The sequence below is a fragment of the Saimiri boliviensis genome, chromosome X (genome assembly GCF_048565385.1).
Source record: "Saimiri boliviensis isolate mSaiBol1 chromosome X, mSaiBol1.pri, whole genome shotgun sequence".
Lineage (NCBI taxonomy): Eukaryota > Metazoa > Chordata > Mammalia > Primates > Cebidae > Saimiri > Saimiri boliviensis.
The window spans coordinates 127,443,543-127,463,442 of record NC_133470.1 but is presented as its reverse complement, the minus strand read 5'-3'; the positions used below and the strand labels follow the sequence as shown (position 1 = coordinate 127,463,442).

The following is a 19,900-nucleotide window of genomic DNA, read 5'->3' as shown; positions in this document are numbered from 1 at the left end:
CAATCTTTGAATTGTATTTACTCGTAGTTAAGTTTTTTAAGACTAGATAAGTTCAGTAGTGAGAAGTGGGGAAAGTAGAATAAGCAGTTTAATTTGTAACTGACTGAAAGAGCTATTGTACTTAAGTTTCAAATCTGTAATGTCCAGTGGTGAGCTTGTTTTGTCAATTGTACACATTTTGTCCCAATTCCACATTTATGTGGCTATGGTGGGAGCATTCATAGATACTGGCACACACTACAAATTAGGGCTTTCTCCAACCCTGAGAGTGATTGCTAAACATTTACTACTGCACCCATAAATATGCCTATTTAATTTTCACTTTTACAGCTAAATAACAGCTTTAGGTTTCATTGAAGATAACTAGTGCAGAATGGTGAAGAGCAGAGACACCAGAGCCAAACTATCTGGGTTCAAATACCATTTCTGCACTTACTGGCTCATGTTATCCTAGGCAATTAGTGAATCTTATCATTAATGGGGATAGTAGCAATGCCTACCTTATAGGGTTGACGTGAGGATTAAATATGTTAAAGGCCTGCTTTATAGATAAATCTTATCTAGCAACCTCAGTTATCCAGAGCATAGCCAGGATTCAGGAAATAAACAAAAATGTCACTGAGCAATCAATATAAATGTCAGACAGAGAGTACTTGACCTGAAGTCCCCAAGCTTTCTCTAGAAGTTTATTTTACTCTTTCTGTAGGACCAAGCTTGATTGTCTTTTCTGAGCCAAAGGTATATTAGAAGCATGACATCACCAAAAAAAAAAAAAAAAAAAAAGAGAGAGAGAGAGAGGAGAGATGCTGCTAGAAGAAAAAACTGAAGCAAGAACTTTCCTTGTTCAAAAAAAAAAAATTATAAGTGTGAGAACTCAAAAATAAGTCAGACTGGTTGATCACTAAGTTCTGTTACATTTCCAAAAATCTGCGACCTTAGTGAAAAATTACAACAATTTAGAAACAAATAATCTTACTACTATATTAAATAATGGCATACAAAAATAATCCAGTGTCAATAATAAATCATAGCCTGTATCTCTCAGTTAAGAAAATAGGACAGGGAGAAAGATGACCAAATAAAACCCACTGGTGATCATCCCCTCCATAGTAACACCAAATTGAACTACTACCCACACAAGAAAGCATCTTTATAAGAATAAAAAATCAGGTGAATCAAGACCATCCTGGTCATCATGGTGAAACCCTGTCTCCACTGAAAATACAAAAAATTAGCTGGACATGGTGGTGCATGCCTGTAATCCCAGCTACTCAGGAGGCTGAGGCAGGAGAATTGCCTGAACCCAGGAGGCGGAGGTTGCGGTGAGCCGAGATCGCGCCATTGCACTCCAGCCTGGGTAACAAGAGCGAAACTGCGTCTCAAAAAAAAAAAAAAAAATCAGGTGAGCAATAACAGTACCTGAGTTTAACATCATATCAAGGAAAGAAAGAGGCACTGAAGAGGGTAGGAAAGACAGTCATGCATTCTTTACACCACCCCTTCTTCATCCCCTGGTGGTGCAGCATGGCACAGAGAGAGAACCTGTGTGTTTGGGGGAAGGAGAGCACAGGGATTGTGGGACTTTGCATTGGAACTCAGTGCTACCCTGTCACAGTGGAAAGCAACATGGGGCAGAATTGGGCCAATACCCATGGAGGGAGCATTTAGACCAGCCCTAGCCAGAGGAGAATCGTACATCCCTCTGACAAGTCTCACCACTGCAAGTTAAAGTGCCCTGGGGTCCTAGACAAATTTGAAAGGCTGTCTAGGCCAAAAGGATTGCAATTTTGGGGCAAGTCCTGGTGGTGCTATGCTGGGCTCAGAACCAGAGGACTTGAGGTGCAGGTGGCCAAGAAAGCGTTTGCATCGCCCTTCCCCCAACTCCAGGCAGTGCAGCTCACAGCTCTGGCAGGAGAGGAAAGGGTAAAGTGGACTTTGTCTTAAAACTTGGATACCAGCTTAGCCAGAGTGAAATAAAGCACTAAGCAGAGTCCTGAAGCCCACATTCCAGGCCCTACCTCCCGGATGATATTTCTAGACACACCCTGGGCCAGAAGGAAACCCACTGCCTTGAAGGGAAGGACCCAGTTCTGTCAGGATTTATCACCTGCTGACCGCAGAGCCCTTGGGCCTTGAATAAACATTAATAGTAGCTAAGCAGTACTCACTATGGGCCTTGGGCAAGGCTTCAGGGAGAAACTCCTTTCCTCCACTTGAGGAAATGAGAGTGAAAAATAAAAAGGATATTGCCTTGCAATTTGGGTACCAGTTCAGCCACAGTCAAATAAAGCACTGAATAGACTCCTCAAGTTCCTGGCTCCAGGCCCTACCTCCCAGACAGCATTTCTAGACCCACCCTGGGCCAGAAGGGACAATACCACCCTGAAGGGAAAGATACAAGCCTGGCTGGATTCACCACCTGCTGATTAAGGAGCCCTTGGGCCTTGAACAAACAGCAATACTCACCATAGGCCTTGGACAAAACCCAGAACTATGCTGGTTTCTGGTCTAATGCAGCTCATTCCCAGCGGTGGTGGCCACAGGGGTGCTTGCATCACCTCTCCCCCAACTCCAGGCAGCACAGCATGGCAAGAGAGACTCCTTTTGTTTGAGGGAAGTAAGGGAGGAGAACAAGACATTCTGCCTGGTAATCCAGGGAATTCTCCTGGATTTTACCCAAGACCACCAAGTCAGTTCCTCTCTTAGTGTGCAAGAGCCAGAGCGTTACTGAGCTTGGGGTGCCCCCTAATGCGGATATGGCTACAGTGTCCAAAGACTTAGATCACAACATTCAATGCAATTTGAATACTTGAAAAGCATTCTCAAGAAGGACAGGTATAAACAAGCCCAGACTGTAAAGATTATAATACATAACTCTTAAGTGCACAAGCACCAACAAATATCCACAAACATCCAGACTGTCCAGGAAAACAGTTCCTCAGAAAATGAACTAGAAAAGGGACCAGTGACAAATCACAGAGTAACAGATATGTGACCTTTTAGACAGAATTCAAAATAGCTGTTCTGAGGAAGCTGAGTGAATTTCACATAACACAGAGAAGAAATTCAGAATTCTATCAGATAAATTGAACAAAGAGATTGAAATACTTTTTAAAAAATCAAGCATAAATTCAGAAGCTGAAAAATGAAATTGATATACTGAAGAATGCATCAGAGTCTTTCAAAAGCAGAACTGATCAAGCAGAAGAAAAAAATTATTGAGCTTGAAGAGGGGATATTTGAAAACGTGCAGTCAGAGGTGACAAAAAAAGAATAAAATAGAATGAAGCACACCTACAATATCTAGAAAATAGTTTCAGAAGTACAGATCTAAGAGTTTGCCTTAAAGAGGAGGTAGAGAGATCGAGGTCAAAAGCATATTCAAAGGAATAATACTATAACACTGTAATTGTGATATGTGAACTACTCATACCTTGAGTAGGAAGACTAAGAGATGAACCTATCAAAAATAATAACTGTGAGTTTTGAAGACATGGACAGTACAATAAGATATGAATAGAAACAATAAAAAGGTAAAAAGCCAAGGAGGGGATAAAGTTAAAGAGTTTCAGTTAGTTTTCTCTTTGCTTGTTTGTTTTTGCAATCACTGTTGTCATCAGTTTGAAATAATGGAATATAAGATTTATCCGTAACATTCATGGTAGCCTCAAATCAACAAACCTACAATAGATACACCAAAAATAAAAAGCAAGAAATTAAAACATACCACCAGAGAAAATCACCTTCACAAAAAAGAAGACAGAGAGGGGAAAAAAAGAGGAAGAGAAGATTACAAAACAAATAATAAAATGGCAAGGGAGTAAGAACTTACTTATCAATAATAACATTGAATGTAAATAGAATAAACTTTTCAATCAAAAGACGTTGAATGGCTGAATGCATTAAAAAGCCCCAACTAACTGCTCTCTATAAGAAACATACTTCACTTCTAAAGACACACATAGACTGAATATAAAAAGATGGAAAAAGATATTCCATCCAAATAAAAAATAACAAAAATGAGTAGCTATACTTACATCACACAAAATATATTTCAAGACAAAAACTATGAAAAGAGATAAAGAAGGTCATTATATTATAAGAGGGTCAATCCAGCAAGAAGATAGAACAAGTATACATATGCACCCAACATTGGAGCACCCAAATATATAGAGCAAATATTACCCTAACTAGAAAGAGGGATAGAGATCCTGATACAATAATAGCTGGAGACTTCAATATCCCACTTTTAACGTTGGACAGATCATCTAGACAGAAAATCAACAAAGAAATATCACACTTAATGTTGTAGTATAGAACAAATTGACCTAATAGATGTTTACAGAACATTTCATCCAACAGCCGCAGAAGACACAATTGTCTCTTTGGCACATGGATCATTCTCAAGGATAAACCATATGTTAAGCCACAAAACAAATCTGTTTTTTTTTTCTTTTTTTAAAACAAGATCTCACTCTGTTGCCCCAGCTGGAGTTCAGTGGCATGATCTTGGCTCACTGCAGCCTAAACCTACCATGCTTGAGGGGATTCTTCCACCTCAGCATTCCAAGTAGCTAGGACTTCCATGTTTGGATCGGGAAGAAATCTAAAACCTGAATAGATCAATAACAAGTAATGAGGTGAAAGCCATGATAAATCGTCCCTCAGTAAAGAAAAGCCTGGGATCCAATGACTTCACTGCTGATTTTTACTAAACATTTAAAGAAGAACTAATGCCAACCCTACTGAAACGATTCTGAAAAATAGAGCAGGAAGGAATACTTCCAGACTTATCCTATAAGGCCAGTATTACCCTGAAACCAAAACCAAAGACATATCAAAAAAAAATAAAAGAAAGAAAGAAACAAAGAAAGAAAGAAAGAAAGAAAAAAGTGGAAACTACAGGCAAGTCTCTCTGATGAACATTAATGCAAAACGTCATCCAAATATTAACAAAACAAATTTAGCAACACATTAACGAGGTCATTGATCATGACCAAGTGGGATTTATTCTAGGCATGCAAGGATATTTCAACATACACAAATCAATCAATGTCCTACCCTATCAACAGAATGAAAGACAGAAAGCATATAATTCTAATTGATGCTGAAAATCATTTGATAAAATTCAACATCCTTTCATGATTAAAAACCCTAAAAACTCTGTGTATGCAAGGAACAGACCTCATTGCAATAAAAGCTATAGGTGACAGATCCACAGCTTAGTATCATATTGAATAGGGTAAAACTGAAAGCCTTTTCTCTAATATCTGGAACAGGAGAGAGATACCAACTTTTACCACTGTTATGCAACATAGTACTGGAGGTCCTAGCAAGAGAAATCAGACAAGAGAAAGAAGGGCAACCAAATTGGAAAGGAAAAAGTCAAATTATCCTTGTTTGCAGGTAATATGATCTTATAGTTGGAAAAATCTAAAGTGTCCACCAAAAAACTATTAGGACTGATAAATTCAGTAAAACTGCAGGATACAAAATCAACATATATAAATCAGTAATATTTCTATATGCCAACAGCAAACAATCTGAAAAAGAAATCAGGAAAGTATTCCCATTTACAATAACTACAAATAAAATAAACTACCTAGGAAGAAACCTAACCAAAGAAAAGAGTTCTACAATGAGAATTGTAAAACAATGATGTAAGAAATGGAAGATGGCACCAAAAAAACGGAAAGATATTCCATGTTGATGAATTGGAAGTTTCAATTTTATTAAAATGTTCATACTACCCAATGCAATCTACAGATTCAATGCAATACCTATTAAAATATAATACCAATACATCATTCACATAAATAGAAAAAAATTCTAGAATTTGTATGAAACCACAGAAGACCCAGAATAGCCAAAGCCATCCTGAGTAAAAAGAGCAAAATTGGAGGAAACATATTACCTGACGTTAAATTATACTACACAGTTATAGTAATCAAAGAAACATGGTACTGGCATAAATACAGACATATAGATCAAAGGAAAATAATAGAGAATTCAGAAATAAATCTATACATTCACAGTGAACTTATTTTCAACACATGTGCCAAGAACATACATTGGGGGAAAAGATAGGCTCTGAAATTAATGCTGTTGGCAAAACTGCATATCCATATGCAGAAGAATGAAACTAGACCCTTATCTCCCACCGTATGCAAAAATCAAATTAAAATGGAATAAAGGCTTAAATCTAAGACCTCAAACTATGAAACTGCTGAAAGAAAACTTTGGGAAAACTCTCCAGAACAATGGACTGAGCACGGATTACTTGAGCAATACCCTGCCACAAGCACAGGTAACCAAAGTAAAAATGAAAAAAAGGGGATCACATCAAGCTAAAAAGCTTCTGCCAGCAAATAAAACAATCAGCAAATTGAAGAGACTACCCATAGAATGGGAGAAAATATTTGCAAACTATTCATCTGACGGGGGATTAATAACCAGAATATGTAAGAAGCCAAAATTACTGAATAAGAAAATACCTAATAATCCGATTAAAAATGAACTAAAGGTCTGAATAGACATTTCTCGAGAAGATATACAAAAGGCATTTCTCAAGAGAAGACATACAAAAGGCAAACAGGTATATGAGAAGGTGCCCAATATCATTGAACATCAGAGAAATGAAATGAAGATTACAATGAGATATTATCTCACCACAGTTAAAATGGCTTTTATTCAGAGTCAGGCAATAATGAATGCTGGCAAGGATGTGGAGAAAAGGGAACCTTCATACATTCTTGGTGGGAATGTGACTTACTACAGCCAGTTTGTAGAACAGTATGGAGGTTCTTCAAAAAACTAAAAGTAGAATTACCATATAATCCAGCGATCCCACTGCTGGGTATATACCCAAAAGAAAGGACATCAGGATGTCAAAGAGATGTCTACACCCCTGTGTTTGCTGCGACACCGTTCAAAATAACCATGATTTGGAAGCAACCTAAGTGTCCATCAAGAGACAAATGGATAAAGAAAATGTGGTACTTACACACAATGAAGTACTATTCAGCCATGAAGAAGAACGAGATCCTGTCATTTGCAACAACATGGATAGAACTGGAGTATTATTAGGTTAAGTGAAATAAGCCAGGCACAGAAAGACAAAATTTGCATGTTTTCCACTCATTTGTGAGAGCTAAAATTTTAAACGGTTTGAGATAGATATTAGAAGGATGGTGACCAGAGGCTGGTAAGGTAGAGGTGGGTAGAAGGAAATTGGAGATTATTACTGGGCACGAAAATATAGTTATATAGAATGAATAAGACCTAGCATTTGATAACACAAAAAGGTGACTGCAGTCAACAACAAATTAATGTACATTTTAAAATAACTAAAAGCATAACTGAAATATTTTTAACACAAAGAAAGTAAAAATGCTTGAAGTCATGGATACCCCATTTACCCTGATGTGATTATTACAAATTGTATGTCTGTAACAAAATAGCTCATGTAACCTAGAAATATATACACCTGATGCGCACCCATAAAAACTAAAAATTTTATAAAAAGAATTTAAACAAATTTAGGACAATATAGATTACTTTTTAGTGTTCATTCAAAATCATTAAAACTAAGTTTTTGTGTAAAACCTTTTGTTACCTGTAAATTTTACTTTTATGGAACATCTAGTTCCTAAGAATAGCAGATAAAGGCATTACTGTCATTAAGAGACTGTTAACTCAGACAATTCAATAGCAAAACAACAAACAATCTGATTTTAAGGTAGGCAAAAGACCTGAATAGACAGTTTTTAAAAGAAGCATACAAATAGCCAACAGTTACATGAAAAAATATTCAACATCACCATATCAAGAAAATGCAAATAAAAACTGCAATGTCATGTCACTTCACCCAGTTAGGATGGCTATTATTAAAAAGACAGAAAATGAACAAATATTGGCAAGGATGTGGAGAAAAGGGAACTCTTACATACTGTTAGTGGGGATGGAAATTAGTACAGCAATTATGTATAACAGTATGGAAAGTCCTTTAAAAAATAAAAACACGCAGGGTGCGGTGGCTCACGCCTGTAATCCAAGCACTTTGGGAGGCCGAGGTGGGTGAATCACAAGGTTAGGAGTTCAAGACCAGCCTGATCAACACGGTGAAACCACCTTTCTACTAATAATACAAAAATTAGCCAGGCATGGGGGTACGCACCTGTAATCACACCTACTCAGGAGGCTGAGGCAGGAGAATTGCTTGAAGCTGAGATCGTGCCACTGTACTCTAGACTTGGCAACTGAGAGAGACTCCATCTCAATAAAAAACTAAACAAACAAGTAACTAAAAATGCAATTATCAGTATGTCCAAGAGATATCTGCCCTCCCATGTTTATTTCAGCACTATTTTCAACAGCAAAGATATAGAATCAACCTAAGTATTTATCAATGGATGAATGGATATAAAAAAAATCCATACATATATACAATGAAATACTATTCAGCCTTTAAAAAGCAGCAAATCCTGTCATTTGCAGCAGTGTGGATGAACCTGGAGAAAATTAAGTCTCAAAAGCAATCGCAACAAAAGCAAAAACAAAAACAAAAGTTGACAAATGCAAGCTAATTTAACTAAAAAGTTTTTGCTTAGCAAAAGAAACTATGAACAGAGTAAACAGACAACCTACAGAATGGGATAAAATATTTGCACACTATGCATCCACTAAAGGTCTGATATCCAAAATCTATCAGGAATTTAAACAAATTAACAAGCAAAAATCCAACAACCTCCTTAAAACTGGGCAAAGAACATGAACAGACATTTTTCAAAAGAAGACATACATGCAGCCAACAAATGAAACATACAAAAAATTGTTGAATATTGCTAATCACTAGAGAAATACCAATCAAAATCACAATGCAATACCATCTCTCACCAGTCGGTATGGCTGTAGTAAAAAGTCAAAAAATAACAGATGTTAACAACGTTTTAGAGAAAAGGAAATGCTTATACGTTGCTCATGGGAATGTAAATTAGTTCAGCCATTGTGGAAAGCAGTTTGCTGATTTGTCAAAACACTCAAAGCAGAATTGTCATTTGACCCAGCAATCTCATTATTGGGTATATACCCAAAGGAATATAAATTATTCTACCATAAAGACACATGCACATGTATGTTCACCACAGCACTATTTACAATAGCAAAGTCAGAGAATCCACCTAAATGCCCATCAATGGTAGACTGAATAAAGAAAATGTGGTGTAAATACACCATGAAATATTTCACGGCCATAAAAAAGAATGAGATCATGTCCTTTGCAGCAACATGGATGAAGCTGGAGGCCATTATCCTAAGTGAACAAACACAGGAACCAAAAACCAAATGCTACATGTTCACATGTATAAGTGGGAGCTAAACAATGAGTACATATGGACATAAAGAAGGAAACAACAGACACCAGGGCTTAGTTGAGGGTGGATGGAGGAAGAAGGGTGAGAATCAAAAAACTCCCTGTCAGGTACTATGCTTATTACCTGGATGATGAAATAATCTGTACACAAACCCCCGTGACACACAATTTGCCTATATAACAAACACATGTGCTCTTGAGCCTAAAATATAAGTTTAAAAATTTTCAAAAGTTGTTTTCTTTAAAGTAGAGAATGGAATAGTGGTTACCAGAAGCTGGGGAGGGTATGGGGTAGGGAAGGATGGAGAGAGGTTGGTCAGTGTGTAAAAACTCACAGTTAGGAAGAATATGTTTTGGTGTTTTTTTACACGGTAGGGTGACTATAGCAAATATCAATGTAGTATATGTTTCAAGATAAGTAGAAGAGAAGATTTTTAATGATGTCACCACAAATAAATGAAAAATGTTCAATGTGATGGATATGGTAATTGCCCCCATTCGATTATATACTATATAGTATACTTACATTGACAATCACATTGTACCCTATAAATATATACAATTATGTGTCAATTATAAATTTTAAAATTAAAGGTTTTTTTTTTTTTTTTAAAAAGGACTCTGCCCAAAATTTAAAAAGGCTCAATTTAGAGAGGCATGACAATTGAGATGCAAAGCAAAAGGAAATACTAGACAGAGGCTAGAAACCAAGTGACAGGGGATCAAAGACAGAGCATTTATTTTCTGACTTGGAGCTTGAGGAACCTGTATAGAAGCATCATTTGAGCTGGGACTTAAGTAATACATAGATAAACAGAGGAGGGGGGTGTCAGAGAAAATATAGGGCATTTTAGGCAGAAGGATCAGAACGAAAAAAGAGTTAAGAAAAGTGAATGACAATGGTCCCATGTGGCTATGAGGTGGGGACATAGTGGAAATATATCAAACTGGCAAGATCAGTTGAGATCAGATCATATAAGGCTTTACATGTTAGGCCAAGGAGTCGGATTGTTATGAGTAACTAGGAGCCACCAAAGACTCCTGGGCGGAGAAAGAGGCATGATTCAACCAAGTTATGGCAAATGTCAAACAGGAAGGTCAACTCTAATGAAACTTTAAGGGAGGGACTGGATACAGGATGATCAGCTAGCAGGTTACTGAAATAGTTTCAGTGCCCTATTTCAAAGAAATTATGAGGGTCTATATTAAGGCAGCAGGAATAGAAAAATTTGATAATGGAGACACCAAGAAAGTAGATAGAGTCTGCATGAACGATTAGGTGAACAGTGTGGATTCAAACATGATTCCGAGGTTACTAAACCAGGTGACTGGAAGGGTTGTTACATTGTTAACTGCAATTGAGAACAGTGGAGGGGGAACAGTTTACAGATACTTGCAAGGGTGTGGTAAGTATCAAAACGCTTAGAAATAGGTCTTTTATAAGATTAGAAAGCTAATTCCAGTTTTTTTAATAGTTGGACTGTATATAGCATGTATGAATATATATTGTGAGGACTGAAACACAGCATTGTTCCTAATATGTAGACAATGTACATTTCTTGCCTATCCTTGTTTTTTGATTTGTTTTTTAACCTTCATCTGACAACAATGGCCAGTATGTTCCTGAGTATCCACCCCTGTCTCCTACCCCATATGTTCTAAAAGAAAAAAAATGAAATGAATGCTACATTATATAATTAGTCACAACTTTATTACCATGCGTTTTCCTGAGAGATGGCTGTTAGAGGAAAGACAAATAATTTCTGTGAATTTAGTGCCATAGCTAAACATTTAAAGCCCCCAGATAAATGGGAAAAAGGGCCACTCTCTGGCAAAGTTACCTCCAGACTCATAAGGGATATTTGGGTCATATACTGATGTTGGAAGAAGATACAACAGAGGGTCTCTACATTTCAGACTCCTTCACTCCCCATTGTTTTTGATATTTTCCTGGTGTAAATGAGAACAAGGTGAGTCATTAACGTCTATCAAACTGAATGATTACACATGAGTCAGTAGAGTTATAAAAGGGCTTAACTAAATTGCTATCATGTAAAAATAGTGTCTTTTGGAACATTAAGGACCTGTAATAAAATCCTTTAAATAAAATTTTTAAATTAGTAACTTCAAATAAAGAGAGAATCTTAGCATATTATGAGATTTTTTATTTTTGGCCTCATCTTTTGGAAACTTTGGCTACTGAGGACCATACATTTAAAGGATTACTTGAGTCATAATTTTACTATGTACATTGTCATTTAAGTCTTGTACTCTTAATTTGAAAGTTAAAACTGTGAATACTATTTTAATATTTTCCTTAGAGGTGGCTCTTAGAGAAAAGACAAATAATTTCTGTGATTTTAGTGCCATAGCTAAAAATTTAAAGTCCCCAAATAAACAGAAAAAAAGGGCCACTCTCTGGCAAAATTACCTCCAGACCCATAAGGAATATTTGGGTCATATACTGATATTGGAAGAAGATACAACTGAGGATGTCTACATTTCGTACATTCTGTATTTTTGTATTTAAATTCAAATCTAAAGGTCCTTATAGAGTTGTATGTGCGTAGATGTATTTATTCCAGATTGGAGTTTGATCATTAACCTAGATTAGCACCTTAACTTAATATCAGTGGGAGGTTTCTCTGGTTGGTTATACCTTAACATTCAATGAGTGCTATTCTTTTGCTTAAGATTATTGGTCTTAGGTCATATAAACTAGAAGGAATATAAACCTTGATAAGCATTGGAATAGCATGAGCAATCTGACATTCTTACAATATTGGGAAAGATACCGTCTGTACTTTATTTTTTTCCACAAAACTTACATTATTGGTAGTAGAGAGGTAGGTATTATAAATAATTAGACCTTTAGCAGTAAGATTCATCTGATTTTAGGCTTGCTTGTCTTTAATTGGTAGTGAATAGAAATGTACATTTCTATATGTTATCTTCATTGCTAACCTGATCAGGTCTGTGTAAATCCCTAGAACACCTTGAGCAAGTTTTATATTGCTTTTGAGGATATAGAAAAATGGCACATCATGGGCATACGTATAGGTTGCACATTTGGGTTTGTAAACACTGTTTGGCTCAAATTACTATCTCAATATGTAAATCCTTATACATGTTAGCAGTGAACTCATGAGATAATTTATCACTTCATAACTTGGGAAATATGTCTGTATTTCCCGAGTCTTAGGATCCCTATAATGTAAGTCCTATTTTCTGCAATTCGGGGGACTATTTGTCTTTAAGCAAGCCTTCATATAAGATGCAAATTGGGTCTCAAAGGCAACACTGTTGAAAAATAGATAGTTAATCTGAGGAGGGGAAGGGGTGTGTTGTAGCTTCCTTACTTAGTTATGAGTTCCCTAAGATCCCTAATCAAATCTCATGCATGTTTATATAGCCTACAACTTTTCTATAGATAGTAGGTGCTCAAAAATGTTAATTGAAGGAATGAGTATCCTTCCTTTGTCTCATTGAGGCCCATTTAAATTCATTTTAGCAATTGGGTTTGTATGCTAAGAATGTTTCACCAAACCCCATCTCTACTAAAAATGCAAAAATTAGCTGGGCATGGTGGTGCATGCCTGTAGTCCCAGCTATTCGGGAGGCTGAGGCAGGAGAATTGCTTGAACCCAGGAGGCAGAGATTGCGGTGAGCGGAGATCGTGCCATTGCTCTCCAGCCTGGGTAACAAGAGCGAAACTCCGTCTCAAAAAGAAAAAGAAAAAAAAAATGTTTCACCAAACTAAAACTGAATTTGTTTTATTTTACAGGTGCAGGAGACATTGTTGCAATCATGATCGGCAATCTGAAAGGCACAAAAATTCTACAATCTATTCAAAGAGGCATACAAGTGACAATGGTCATAGAAGTAGGGAAAAAGCATGGCCCTTGGGTGAATCACTATTCAATTTTTTTTGTTTCTGTGTCCTTTTTTATTATTACGGCTGCAACTGTGGGCTATTTTATCTTTTATTCTGCTCGAAGACTACGGAATGCAAGAGCTCAAAGCAGGAAGCAGGTTTGTAATGGTATTTTCTTCCAATATTAAAAAAAAATTGTACTGTTCTAATTGTTTTTGGGTCATGCATTTTAATACATTTCAATTGCTAGACGATGATCTCTGCATATGTTTTACGAAATCTGGTAGTTTTTAAAAGTGCATCAGCTCTTCTCAAATGTTTTATTTTCTATATTTGTCAAAGAACTTAATCCAGCCCGATTAAGTCTTCTAACACCTCATTAGAGATCACAGCCAAGATTAATCATATATAGGTATAAATATATATGTTCTTTTAAATAAACATTTTTTCTAAATTACAAAAACATTTCATGCTTAATATAGAAAATGAGGACATTCGAAACTACATAGGAAGAAAAGCCACCTAAAACCTGATATAGCAATATAACTATAGTCACTGACCAAAGGTAACCACTATTATTTTATGTGTATGTGTGTATTTGCATGTGGGGGTGGTGCTGAGAAGAGAAACTAGACAGAATGTTATGAGAAGACAGGTTAGAAGATCTAATTGTACATGATATGCTGTTAGGCTCCAAACAGAGTCAACTATTAATAGTTTCTACCATATTATAACAGTGTATAAAAAGGTACAAGGTATAGAAATAACAGAGCAAAAACACCAAAGCATTATTGCACAGTAAAGTACCTGTGGTTGTATGACATTGATCCTGCCACCATTAAATTGTCCCCCTCAGCTCCCTGATACCCTTACATCTCTCCTTACCCAGTTTAAATTCCATGGTCACTTACATGCATATATCTTCAGTTCCCTTGGCCCTTCTTTCTCTTTGTTATAGTTGCTGGCAAAACAAATCCAGCCCTGGTTAAATCTACTTCCCACCTACTCTATGTCTGCACCTTGCACAGCTGAAGTATCAGAAAAGCATTTCCAGCTGTACTGACTGATCTCACTTTAAATTTGTGACCATAAATTCAGAGTGGGTCCTTAATGCTACCAAGGAATCACACTATGTTTTCTTGGCCATTTACTATCCTACTGTTGACTAACCGTATGTGTTCCTTTCCCTTTCTCCAACACCTCCTCTAACTTTACTCTCAATTTGTATCTTATTTTACTGAGAAAATTGAAGCTATCAATAATATTTTTGCATATTCTCATCTGTCTGCATCTGAGTCTATCCTATTCCCCTGCCTTGTCTTCTGTTATTATGGATGAACTGTTCCTTTGCAAAGGCTCTTTCACTCATGTACAGGATTCTTTTTCTCTTTTGTATACTCACGGACACCACTCCAGAAATTGTCTGCTCTCACTCTCCTACTTTAACAATTTCTCCCTCTCCTCTGGATCTTTTACATCAACACGCAAACATAGTATCATTGCTCCCATTTTCAAAAGATTTTCTCTTGACCCCAAGCCAAAAACCTTGAAGTTGGTCTTTATTCCCTTTTTTCTCTCACCTCCCATGTAAACTCTATCAGCAAATCCTGTTATTTCTACCTTCATTATATATCCAGAATTTGATTGTTTCTTAACACCTCCATTGCTTCCATGCGATCAAAGCCACCATGATTTCTTACCTCCTCCTCCTTTCAGGTATTCTCAGTATAACAGCAGTATGGTGTGACACTTCTTTAGAAAGCTCAGTAGGGATTTAATGTTTTCAGATGAAAATAAATTTTTTATATGTACTGAGAAGTTTCCCTAAAGGCAGTTAATTTCTGGCCACTTCATGTACTCTTTCTCCAATAAGTGAAAAGAACTCAATCTATTTGGGGTCGGGGGAGCGCGGAGGCAGCAGTGAGGATTTTTATATAGCAAGAAAGTTAATTGAATTTAGGAATAGATGAGAAATTTAAATGTTGTTATAAAAACTTCATAAAGATTAGATACCAGCATATGGTAATAAGTGATGGTTATCGCAGTGTTTAAAGTTAATTGACTTCTATCCTTCTGCTTAGAGAAGCAGCTTATCACATTGGTGGCAGGTTCAGCCTGATACTGGCTGCGGTCAAAAAGACGTTTAAAATTCCTGTGCCAGGCCACTCAGTAGTTTCACACCGTGTTAATATTTGACATTTGTATATTGTGCTGTTTTTATCTGCAAGGCTGGAAGGAAATTGGTGTCCAGTGTGGCAAACTACTCAAAGGTTATAATTACAATGACAAGAGTGTTTAGTTTGCATATGTTCCTGGTGGGGTATGTGTTTCTTTATTCTCAGTGCCATAATAAATTTATTAACATGGCGTTAAACCCCATCAGAAAATAATAAGGTTTATAAAGAACTTTGTCTGGTGGTACAGAGCTTCATTGGACATTTAGCTCTAGTCTTCTCACTTATTTAATTTTCATAGTTTATAATACATTTTATGAAAATTAACCTCTGTAGAAATTGTCAAGAATAGCATTAGAACTTTCATCTATTGGAGAAGGTTTTTGAAGGGACTTTTAAAAATTACTTAATGGACTATATCTGTTTATCCTTTGGAGACTAAAAGATTAAATATATGGCTGATAATCCTTTTAGCTTATAAATATTCGAGGGTGCTAGAAGGTCATTTATATATTTAATTTTCATGACTTAGTATTAATTTTTAAAAGGTAGCACTTAACACATATGCTAATTATAACTATCACTAAACATTTAACTGTATTATTTCCATTTTACTGGTAGAAATAGTGATGAAGGTGAGTTATGGAAATTTGCCTTCATTAGAATGTTAGGCAAATTTAATATATTCAAGAAGTTCTTCCTTCTGAAGGTTATGATACATGGTATATAATGTCAGGCAACTGATAACCGTGTAACCATAAATTCTGATGGCTGAATGCTCAGATGAGTCTTAGATGGAATAGCCTGATCTGTCGTAGTGTGATGTGTAAGAACACATATCATTCCTATTTTGTAGATAACAAAGTTTTTAAACAGAACAAAAATGTATTAATGGATTATAAATGAAAATAACATATTAGGCCTTATAAGCTAGATTTGTGTCCCTGCTAGGAACAACCCTAACTTGAGACAAGAAAGATTATGGGAAACCTTATGGCATACACAGATTAAACTACATTTGAGAGTGATCTCTATACACTTGACTTTAGCATGGGTTACCAAACATTTTGGGGTACGGCACATGTATCCTAACTGTATTCAAGCAGTTAATACTCAATAACAGCAATGCATCTGTTGGATTAAACACTGACCAGTGAAACAAAAGAGACCTATAGGTGAAATAGGAGCTGGCCTGGATATAATGGGAAAAGCTGAATTTACTTTTAATGAAGAGTGACTTTCAGAAAAGGATTACTAACTAAAATAGACAGATTAGAAGGAAATCATCTTCCAAGAGAAGGGAAAAGAATGGGAATCCACTTGGAAAGATCATAAAGCTTTGATAAAATGATCACACAGATCTAACACATAATGCTAGGGAATGCTAGGAATCAATACTGGGGAAGAAAATATACTCTAACACAACAGACTCTATTAACTATTTTACTTAAAAGTGAGCCCTAAGTAGCCATGGGGGTAATGGCTTTTCATTTTTAGCTGTGAAAGCTCAGGCAGAGAATCTTTGAAACACATGCAGATCCCCAAATTTACGGAATTTTTTTTGTAAAATTGCAACTTGCACTACTGATTTCTGACTGATCTTGACCAAAAGATGGACCAAAATAAGGCTAGTAGGAATAGAACTAATACTAAATGATACCCATGTACTCTCATGGTAGGGAAATGGCCTTGCTGTGCAAAGTTAACCATAACCTATAACTTTATAATAATGTAAGTTGAGACAATGATTGGTTTTGTCCCCAAATAACATGGAACCTAGAAATGACAGAATAATTGCCACTGGAGACAGTATTTGTTTCTCATCATATCTGGTATACGGGCAAAGGCTAATTCTTCTAGGAAAGTTTAATAAATATTTCTGTGACATCTGTGACATTTCCGGATTTTGTTGTAACCAAACCAAACTGTACCATAACCATATTCTGATATGGTATAATACTGGTATTGTTAGTAAAATTCAACTATCTTATATAAACAAATCATATGGTAATCAAATTTATTTGAGAAATTGAACTAAAACTTCTCACAGTGTGATACCAAGGGAGAGTGACTGGCATGAAGAAGAACTAGAATGATTTGGTGGATTACTATATTGAATACCTCTGTGCAAATTTATCACAAAGTTCAAGTGGTCATAGATCAAAGGAATAAATTGATAATTAAATTGGTATAACAATGTAAAGATGTTTGTGATGGTCCTATAAACTGGATGAATTGTTCCTTTGAGCCTGTTTCTACTCCTTGTTGGCTTCTGCAAGTATTAGATATACTTATGTTGTTCATATGGCACCTTATATGTAAATACTGTGCTAACTGAACAGTATATACAGTTGACCCTTAAACGACTTGGGTTTCAACCACGTGAATCCGCTTATACATGGATATTCTTCCACTTCTGCCATCCCTGAGGCAGCAAGGTCAATATATCTTTTTCCTCCTTCCCAGCCTAGTGAATGTGGAGAAAGAACAATGCAGGCCTTCATGATGATTCATGTCCACTTAGTGGAGAGAAAATATATTTTCTCTCATGCCTGTCATAGCAGCACTTTGAGAGGCCAAGGCAGGTGGACTGCTTGAGCCCAGAAGTTTGAGACCAAGCTGTGCAACATGGCAAAACCCTGTCCCTGCAAATAATAGAAAAATTAGCTGGGCATGGTGACTGTGCACCTGTAGTCCCAGCTACTTGAGAGGCTGAGGTGGGCGAATCACTTGAGCATGGGAGGCAGAGGTTACAGGAGCCGAGATCATGCCACTGCACTCCAGCCTGGGTGACAGTGAGACCCTGTGTTTAAATATATATATTTTTTCTTCCTTATGATTTTCTTAATAACATTTTCTTTTCTCTACTTTATTGTACAACACAGTGTATGATTTATATAACATACAACATACGTATAAATTACTGTTTAGGTTATCAGTAAGCCTTCCAGACAACAGTGGACTATTAGTAGTTAATTTTGGGGGGAGTCAAAAGCTATACATGGAACCTTGGCTGGGTGAGGGTTAGTGCCCATAACTGCCATGTTGTTCAAGGCTCAACTGTATACTATATATAGTATACTGTAAATAAATACTATGCTAAGTGTATAGTTACTATATAGAAACTGTACTGACTACCATACTATCTGAAATGATAACGTATAAATACCATACTAATAGTTACTGTACTGACAGTTTTATTATAAAAAGGCTTTGATCAACAGAATGGATTGTGAAGAAAAAGGTAACACAACAGATATAGTTGCTTACTGCTTGCATGTCCCTAAGGGAACCATGATTGCCTCTGGCCAACCTTGGGAATGTGGTTCTCAAAGTGTTCTTTATGTTAGCAATTGATAATTTCGTTATATATACCTGGAACAATGCACCATGTTGTGCCAGCCTGTCAGAGTTGCTTTTCACAACAATCAAGGTTGATGATATCCTAGTTTCATTGCTGGGGTCCTGAGTTTCAGGCAACATGGCCAGTTGCTAGAAGGATGCACCTAGTAAGCAGTCCCTTCATCTAAGTCTTGGACCCTAACACTTAAATTGGCTCGCTGGGCAGAGATATACCATACATTTCTGTAATTTGCTGCCAGAGAGAAAGAGCACTCCTGTGTGCTCTCAGATGAGAAAGGACTAGGCTACATTAATATCTTAAAATCTGTCCTTCAACTTAAAGCATTACTAAAAAGTATCTAAACTATTTCTGGTTACATTAAGTTTTCTCTACTCCATAGTACATGAAATTAGCTGGAAGATTCATTAAGTACCTGCACACTGTACCACTATCAACATATATACATTTGTGGTTGATATGCTCACATGTATGTATCCATTTCTGCCTATATTTGAGAGTAGTTCAGGGTTTTTTACAGGAATCATGAGAATTTTAATTCTTGAATATGAAGAGCAGATTAAATCCTTGTCTAAATGGGACTTCGTTTTACAGTCTTTCTTCTGACTTTCTCACTAAACAAAAGAAAGCTTGTATAATGGGTCTCAGGATTTTTATATATTCACTTACTCTAATTTTGCATTTATATCACTAATTCTTTTTCCAGCTTTATTGAAGTATAATTGACAAATAAAATTTGTATATATTCAAGATGTTCAATGGGTTGATTTGATATACATATTAATTGTAAAATGATTAACATAAATTAATTAACACATCTATCCACACACATAGTGGGTGAGGATACTTAAGATCTACCCTCTTAGCAAATTTCAAGTAAACTATGCTATATATCAGATCCTCAGGATGTATTCATCTAAAATTTTGAACTCATAGAAGCAGAGAACAGAGAAATGTTTGCTGGGGTGGGGGTGTGTGTTGAGGAAATGGGGAGATGTTGGTCAAATGATACAAACTTGCAGTTATACCACAAATTCTAAAGGGTGTTAATCGCATTTCTTAAAAAAAAAATGCTATAATCTGAGCTATAACCTATCTACTGGGTGAAATTCCCCCTTTCT

The 19,900-nt window shown here is 36.3% G+C and overlaps 1 protein-coding gene across 2 annotated transcripts in view; it reads left to right on the top strand.

The window, feature by feature from the left end:
• The window catches only part of RNF128 (ring finger protein 128), a 90,348-nt gene that overhangs the window by 55,290 nt on the left and 15,158 nt on the right, over positions 1 to 19,900 (top strand). For both annotated transcript variants that reach the window (XM_010346387.3, XM_003935887.4), the window contains exon 2: positions 13,155 to 13,402. In XM_010346387.3, the coding sequence (XP_010344689.2) occupies positions 13,155 to 13,402 (248 nt within the window). The remainder of the gene's footprint in view (positions 1 to 13,154; positions 13,403 to 19,900) is intronic.